General features: G+C 35.4%; 1 protein-coding gene across 1 annotated transcript; it reads right to left on the reverse strand.

Annotated features, from left to right (window-relative positions):
• Positions 1-2,629: 2,629 nt before the first annotated feature.
• Positions 2,630-8,379, reverse strand: LOC143266329 (uncharacterized). The gene is made up of 2 exons (XM_076541933.1): positions 4,120-8,379; positions 2,630-3,938 (listed from the first exon to the last, which is right to left on the reverse strand). Exon 1 carries the CDS (start codon positions 6,920-6,922, stop codon positions 5,561-5,563), a length of 1,362 nt encoding a protein of 453 aa, XP_076398048.1. The 5' UTR covers positions 6,923-8,379; the 3' UTR covers positions 2,630-3,938; positions 4,120-5,560.
• Positions 8,380-8,585: the final 206 nt, after the last annotated feature.

Genomic DNA, 8,585 nt, shown 5'->3' on the forward strand with positions numbered 1-8,585 from the left:
ATTTTTTCAGATTTTTCGGTGAGGTGCGCCGTAGTTAAAAAAATCAAAAACCGATTTTTTCGCGCGAAAAACTAACTTCTGCTTTGAATTTTTATGCCATTTTCCCATAAAAGATGCATTAAGTAATTTTAAGAGGATTCACGTTCACACAATTGATCTATGGATTCCAACAATGCAATTAACTTAATTAATTAGTTTTATGGTACGCTCGATATATACCTAAATGTTTAAAGGTTTTTCAACGGTGTCGGTGGCGCAGCGGTTAAGGCGTCTGACTCGGAAACTGCTGCATACTCTTTTTGGCGCGAGTTCGATCCCACCTGAACTTATATATGTTTTTTCTTTAAATTGTTAATTTTTTAATTCTAATTATAGAACAATGGATATTACTTATTTAAAAACATTTCTAACGCACTTCAGAAATATTTCAAGGTTTGTTTTTTTTTAACTTGAAAAACTTTGACAACTTTAAATTCGTATAAAAATAATTATGGAACATTTTGACTATATATCTTAATTGTGCTACAAGTTTATGAATTTTCAGTTGAGTGCATATATCAGTGCAATTTTTATATACTGCATTTCTGGTAACTAAGTAATAGAATTATGTCTATTACTTGTTGTTATAAGCATTTTGTTAATCTTGAATAGTTGAAGATTAGGTTTTTTCCTACTCAGGTATCCGACCGTTGTACGTCGGGATGTTGTAAACTTGATGTTTGAAAAATGGTTAATTCAATTCATCCTTGAAATAATCACGATGTACAATATTAAGCAAAATATGTCAAACAGAGCAAGTGATACCTGTTACAAATGAAGACAGCAATGACGACGAATACATTTGACATAGTATTTCTTCAGCAATGGAAAGCGATAAGTTACGAAAAATAAAATGTTTAAAAATAAAAATATATACAATCGTAGCACAATTAAGACATGTAATCAAAATACTTAAAATTATTTTTATTTCAACAGGTAGTTGGGGCTTTACTGGGTAGTCTGCGATTAACGTAGGAGTCCCACACTAGGCTAAGAACGTATAGACTGCGTAAATAAATCCCTTTCCCCAATGAAAAAAAAAACAAACCTTGAAATATTTCTGAAGGGCGTTAGAAATGTTTTTAAATAAGTAATATCCATTGTTCTATAATTAGAATTAAAAAAATTAACAATTTAAAGAAAGAAAAAAAAAGGAAAAAAATATAAGTTCGGGTGGGATCGAACCCGCGTCAAAAAAAGTATGCAGCGGTTTACGAGTCAGACGCCATAACCGCTGCGCCACCGATGTTATTGAAAGCCTTCAAACATTTAAGTATATAAAGAACGTACCATAAAACTAATTAATTAAGTTAATTGCATTGTTGTAATCCATAGATCAATTGTGTGAACGTGAATCCTCTTAAAATTACTTAATGCATCTTTTATGGGAAAATGGCATAAAAATTCAAAGCAGAAGTTAGTTTTTCGCGCGAAAAAATCGGTTTTTGATTTTTTTAACTACGGCGCACCTCACCGAAAAATCTGAAAAAATTAGAGAATAATAGTTGTACTAATACCTAACTACCACATTAATATAAAAGTAGTGCTCCGATATCTTCACTAAAAAATCGCATTTTTTCGGATTTTTTTTCGGTTTTTGATTTTTCACGACTACAGTTTGCGATCAAAAAATCTGAAAAAATTCTGTAAGATGCGCTATCTAGACCTCAATGTTTCAGAATTTTTTCAGAATTTTTGTACGAAATTAAATAGGCAAAAAGGGCCAAAAACCGGAATTGCGTTTTATCCCTTTTACTACCCCCACGGATGAGATAAGGGGTTGAAACTTGGTGTGAGATGTTTTTTTGGGATATGCTACCGACTGACGAGTTGGGTCTCAAATTCGACTCAAGGGCACATTTGACCACCTTATCCGGCTATACCCTTTGCTACCTCTCTCGCTAGCCTTAACGTGGAATTTTTCATTCGTTCTATTCTTATTATAATTAAGTTTGGTATTTTAGTATAAAACTTTACTTTACTTACTTTATAGAACTTTTCCTAAATTCTGTGTACAGTATTGCCTCGAAACAAGCAACACGCTTGGGACCGGCCAGTTGCTTATTTCGAGGGTGGTATGCTATTCGGCTTGCCTTTGTTCCCGAGCGCGCCGACGGTAGCGGTAAACTATAAAGTAATCGGTCGAGCAGCGATGTTATTCTTTAGACGAGGACAGAGCATAACATGCTTTCCCTTTTTAATACTAGTAAAAATTCGTGAATAGAACATGTACATAATACATATTGCCTCGAAACAGGCAACAGTTTCGAGCCTTGAAATAAGCAACTGGCCGATCCCGAAGCGAGTTGCTTGTTACGAATCAATGTAGAATCAAATGAATGGATCACGCTCTAATTCCTAACTTGTCACACTTCACCTTATTTTTTTATAATTATGTGAATATCAGTATACAGCTACATATGTATGTGTTGTGTTATTATTGTGTATTGTATATGTATAATTCATATATTTTATATTGTACATTCTATATACTGCATTACACTTAAATAATGTTTCATTTGATTGTTAAATAGATTTATTAAAATTATTAACTAGGCATTAAAATTAGAAAAAAAAAACAAACCAGCACTATAATTTCAGAAAATATATTTTTCGTAATACTCCAAAATCGCTATGTGTTAGAGTGAGAAAACAATATATTTATTAAACTTAAATAATGTTTCCTCCAATTTTCTTTTATTTGTGTTATATAAATTAATTAAAATTATAGGTAAAAATATACCTGAAATTATTGATCATTGTCAACCATTAGATTTGAAAAAAAAAAAATATTGATGTAACATAATTTCGGAGAATATACTTTTCATAATACGACAGAATCGCTATGCATCAGAGTGAGAAAACAATACATATGTTCTGTCCTCTTTCCACTATACTGTTCAGTCGACCGTGAAAATTTATGACTTCTTCGGTTTCGCGGACCTTTCACTCCTTCTCGGATCTCTCACTCGGCGGCGGACTTCAATCAAAGAAGTGGGTTATAAAAATTTGCTAATTTCGAGGCTCGAAACTGTTGCTTGTTTCGAGGCAATACTGTAATTAACTTTTCCCAATACCAGCGAATGCAAAAATCTAGGCATAAGATATGTTTTTAGTATGGTTAATCTTTGTTGTGGCTTAAGAGGAGCTTTTGTTATTCTATCCAATTTTTCTTCAATTTAAATTTTTTGTTTTACAGGTCCGCGAGGAGAGAAAGTTACCCCTAGGTGCTTCCAGGTGTCCATTATTTTCAACTGTGGTAAGTATGTATTTTCTGCTGTAAAGAGTTGTTCCTCAATAACTTTGATTTTCTTTTCTTTTCCAGCTGGGACTAGCGAGAGACATTTACATTTGTTTGGAGCTATTTGCATTCCATGCTTCTTCAACTCGGTAATTACAATGTTTATCAAGTCCTGTAATCCTTCTTTAGTTTCTGCTATTAATACTAAGTCATCTGCAAAAGCAAGTGCATTAATTAATAAGTCAGCTATTGCGAATCCTACCTGATTTGGAAGTCTACTAATGATCTGATCCATGACGGCATTGAATATAAGCGTTGATAAAGGGTCTCCCTGTCTGACTCCTTGCTTCGGGGTTATTATCTCTGATTTTTCACCATCTTTTTCTATATACAATTCCGATGTTAGATATAATTGTTTCATGTACTCTTTTAATTCCTCTGGCAGATTCTTATTTCGTACTGTCTTTATTATGGAATGGTGTGATACCGAATCAAATGCTTTTTTTTATATCCACAAACGCCATATGCATCTGTCTCTTTTTGACCCATGCCTCGTCCAATAGCGCTGTTAATATATACGATATTTCCGCTATTCCATCGGCTCTGATAAAACCTCTTTGCTTTTCCTCCGGCTTAAATTCCTTATATATTCTATTCGCTAAAATTTTATGATAATGTCTTATTATAATAGATGCAATAGAGATAGGTTTATAGTTTGCTGGATTCCTCCTATCATCGTTTTTAGGCAACAGAATAGTTTTGGCTCTGGACCAATCCGCCGGGATTCTACCTGTATGAAGGATTATATTCATTATTATCATTTTAATTATATTTGGTACCTTTGTTATCCATGTTTTTGGGGATAATCCATCTGCTCCACACGCTGTTTCAATTTTCGGCTTAAATTTGGTTACTTCTTCTATTGTTATTGGTTCCAATTTATTATTATTAGTATTTGTGTCCGTGTTTGATTCTTGTTGGTCGCTTCCTTCTATTCTGTTACCCATGCCTTCAAAGATTTTTCTCCAATATGGTTCCAGTTCTCTTAGTGTTAACTGGTCGCTATTTTCTTGCTCCCCATCTAAAACAATATTTGCCGCTTTGGTCACATTTTTCCTCCATAGCTTTTGAATTCCCGTGTATTGCATTTTCCTTCTCTTTTTGTTAGATATTGCCCTTATGTTGCTTTCGGTTTGTTTTCTATTGTTATCCTTATTACTCTTTAGTTTTTCAGCTTCCCCGAAATTCATCTTATACCATTCCTTAAGGTGCTCCGTGGGATCTCTTCCCTGCCTCGCATCCTCAACTGCATAGCCTAAAATGTACCTTGCCGGATCTTTACAGGCTGCTGATCTAAGATATTTCAGTGCTTTTGTTTCCTATGTTTCTACATTCTCTTGTATATGTATTTGTAAATTATTTATTTGTTGCGCTGTAGTAACAGTATTATTCTGATTATCTATATTTCTGTTGTTTATGTTTTCAGTTCTGTCAATTGGATTCCGGATATTATCTGGCATTTCTTCAAGAAGGTAAGTATGTTGATTGTTTCTATTATTTTCAGGTTGCTGTCTCGTGGCTTGTTCCGGTCCTGAAGTATGGTAAGTATTAATATTCTCTAGGTTTTGCTGAATTTGTTCCTGTCGAGCATTAATATCACAATTGTTTTCTCTTTGCAGGTCTATCTGTGCGTTCCTCAAGGCTTCCTTATATTTCACCGACTTTCGTAGGGATTTAATGGCTTCTATTGTTCTAGATGGATAAAGCTTCACTTCTCGATGTAAGTACTCATTGACCCTATTCTTTTCTTTTTCAGGAATTATTTTTTCAGCAGCTGCAATTCTTCTAATATCCTCTGCACACCATCTGAGCTTTTTCCTTGTTACATCTATTGCTTCGTTCATTTCATTCCTATGCGCTGACGCCTTATGTACTCCGAGGCCTCTAAATGAATTAAAACCTTTTCCGCAAAATTCGCAATCAAAAAGGTGGTTGTTCGCTATTACTTCGTTTGAGCTACCCGCCAGCTCAACGGGGGGGGGGGGATTTCGCGAAGCTCCACTGCATGGCGGCATAGTGATGCCTCCATCTGTTACATTAGTGTTTTGTAGTGTATTGGCAGTGGATCGCGCTCGTCTAGGAGCATTTTGACGACTTAGTTGTATATCGCATGATGTTCTGCAGCCGGTTTGTGTTGGTAGAGGGCTTGGGGGAACCTGTGTAGGTCCCGGCGGGTTGTCGAACCCCCCCCCTAAGCCCTTCGTTCCTATGATTCCCCGTCTAGGGTGCTTCGTAGTCTATGCTCCGTGTTAGGTCTTTCTTTTTCTTTATTTGTATAGAACATATTTTATAATCCAGCGCTGAATGCTTATTATCCACCTTACTGCTTCTGTCACAATTTGCGCATCTGGTTTTTTCTTTTTGTTTGCATTCCCTAGAGTCATGGTCCCCAGCACAATGTCCACATGTAGAGGTTGTGGCCGTACAATTCTTGGCTGTATGGTTGAACTTTAAACATTTAAAACATTGTAGTACTCTGATGTAATCTTCGATTCTACAAGATTCATAATTTATATATAGTCTATTGTGCACTAACATTCTCTGTCTAATTTGAGGCGTGACTTCTAATACAATACTTTTATATCTCTTATATCTATTTACATATTCGGTTAATATTCTAATTTCGTTATTATCCTTTTCAATATTTATTGCTTCCGCTATCACTTTTGTAGCTTCCGCGAACGGTATATTCGTCGGAAAGTTTCTTATTAACATGTTTGGCCTTAGTTTGTTCTTGCCTTTAATTTTTAGCCCTATATTTCGTAGTTGTGGCGATTCACTTAGCTTATCTAAATCTATTGTTTTTGCCAGTATTCTAACCGCTACTGAATTCAACGCTATTAAATGATTCACTCTCATATTAAACTCCATTGTGTTTATTTGTTCTTTCAAAGCCTTTTTTATTTCAGTTGACGTTTTATAGGCTGTCGGGTTATCTTCCAAAGGGACTATTAAAAATTCTATAAGGTCGTTAGTCATTACTTGCGTTTCGCCTGATCTAGTTTTAATTGAAATTCCTTTTTCAGCTATCGTAGCATAAGATTTTGGCTGTTCACTCGTACTATGGCCCATCGTAGGTATATGTTCCTTAACCGTATTTTTTATTTCATCCTTTACTACTTGTGTTACCTCTTGTACTATTGTTTTCTTCAGTTCTGACATTTTCGTATTTATGTCCTCTTCAAATACTTCTGTTGTAGTTCTTGTGTTGCTTTCCTTATGTATTAATTCTACGCATTCCTTTCTCATCTCTGCAATTTCTTTAATTCTAGACGCTAATTCGGTGTATGCTCTCGTTATTCTATTGTATGCTTGATATAGATAATTCACTGCATCATCTGCAGCTTGTGAGCGCTTTGCTGATTCTTTCGATGGCATTGTAAATTTTAAATCGTAAAAGTGTCCTTTTATTTTTAGATCCATTACATCAAAATATTGCGGGTCAATTGGCAACTCATATTTCTTTGTTTCAGGCCGCACTGGAGAATCCTCGGAACTATCAGAAGATATAATTCCAGGGGACGAGATAGCTCTTCTTTTTTTCCCTTTAACGGGGGTCATCTCTGCCCCCGGCTGCGCCATTTGGGTAAGTATTTACAATATTCGTTCGCTTATTAACCTATCAGAAAAACAGAGATAGAATTAATACACTAATTATTACTAAATTTGACTTATTTCTATTTAATTTAAACTCTATTAACTACTTATTACTTATTCCAATTCTAGTTCGCACGCAATTGCTTAATTTACTATATAAGTTTTGTCTATATACTAATATGCAGATAACGTTCCTTAATTTCTCTTTTCAAGACACCCGGTATATGTACGCAGGCAGCCTTGGCATCCAGCAGGGCCACTAGGACGTCACAAGGTAAGTATCCTTCCGTATTTTATCGATATACAGGTATTGTATTTATTGTAAAATATCTCTCTTCAATCCATCTTTTCAGGACACTCGGTATATAGATACACCAGTTCTGTTATCCAGGAGGACGTCGGAGTGGCATACGATAAGTATTTTCTATTTATATCCTTGAGTATAATACGTTCCTTTTCTTTAAAACAAATTAATTATTAGTATTTAGGCTTATATTAAACTTAAGACTAGATTAATTCAGATCGCTGTATAGGTTTATTGATGACATTCCTTGTTTCTTATTCTAGGGACACCCGGTTAGTCCTTAAGTACAGTGTCGCCATCTATTGGATCACTTGGGAACTATGGTGTCGCCATCTATGGAGATTCCTGGGAATTATAGTGGCGCCATCTAGCGGTCGCCTCAGGAACTATATGTCTCTTCGCTTCGCAACTACAACTAATTATAACTCAATAACTATTAATTTAAAATTCATTAAACAAACGTTTTTATACACTATTTTAGTGAGTCTTTTAAGAAAAAATAGTAAAAATTCCCGGAAAAATCGCATTCAAAATTTAAAATTTCCTTGGGCCCCTTTAGTCGCCCTGTTGGTACGGCACTCAGCGTGCCCTGTAAAGCGCACTTTTTCGACACGTCCCTGATGGTCTAAGCAAGATGGCGGCGTCCGAGCACGTTTTCCATTGTTCGATTTTTACTTTATTTCTCTTTACTCCGTTATTTTCAGTCCACAACACATATATCACTGCGTTCGAAAAAATTTTGCGGTCACGGCACTATATAACAGTCCACCTAATTTATCGTTTTTTGCACATTTATCATCACCGAGAAATTTTGCTCGTTAACACGTGCTCGCTCTCGTACCATATCACATTTTTCACAGTTTCCCGATAATATTCATCAGTTTCCACAGAAATTTAAACATCGTTTTGTTCAGTATTCTAAGCTCTACACTTTAGTACTAAATTTCCATTAAAATTCACACTTTTTACCACTAAATTCTCGACTCAAACACGGAGCACATTTCGACACGTCAGTCCGCCATTAAGAGAGTCATAGTTAGTTATTAGTGAGTTAAGCAGTCAAGGAAGAATTAAAGAATACTGTCAAAGGACACATACCTGTTATGGGTCAGAGTATAAGCGAACAGCCAAAAATCTATGCAACGGCAACAAGAACAGCAATACCAATTAAAACCAGGACGGGTGAGTCGCAGGTGATGCCAAACGACCTTATTGAATTGCTAGTCATCCCTGTGGAAGATAACCCGAAGAATTATAAAACGGCGACAGAAATCAAGAAGGCACTAAAAGATCAGATAAACCCGGTGGAATTCGATTTAATAGTGAATCACTTAATTACGTTAA

The sequence above is a fragment of the Megachile rotundata genome, unplaced genomic scaffold, assembly GCF_050947335.1.
Source record: "Megachile rotundata isolate GNS110a unplaced genomic scaffold, iyMegRotu1 scaffold0240, whole genome shotgun sequence".
NCBI classification, from domain to species: domain Eukaryota; kingdom Metazoa; phylum Arthropoda; class Insecta; order Hymenoptera; family Megachilidae; genus Megachile; species Megachile rotundata.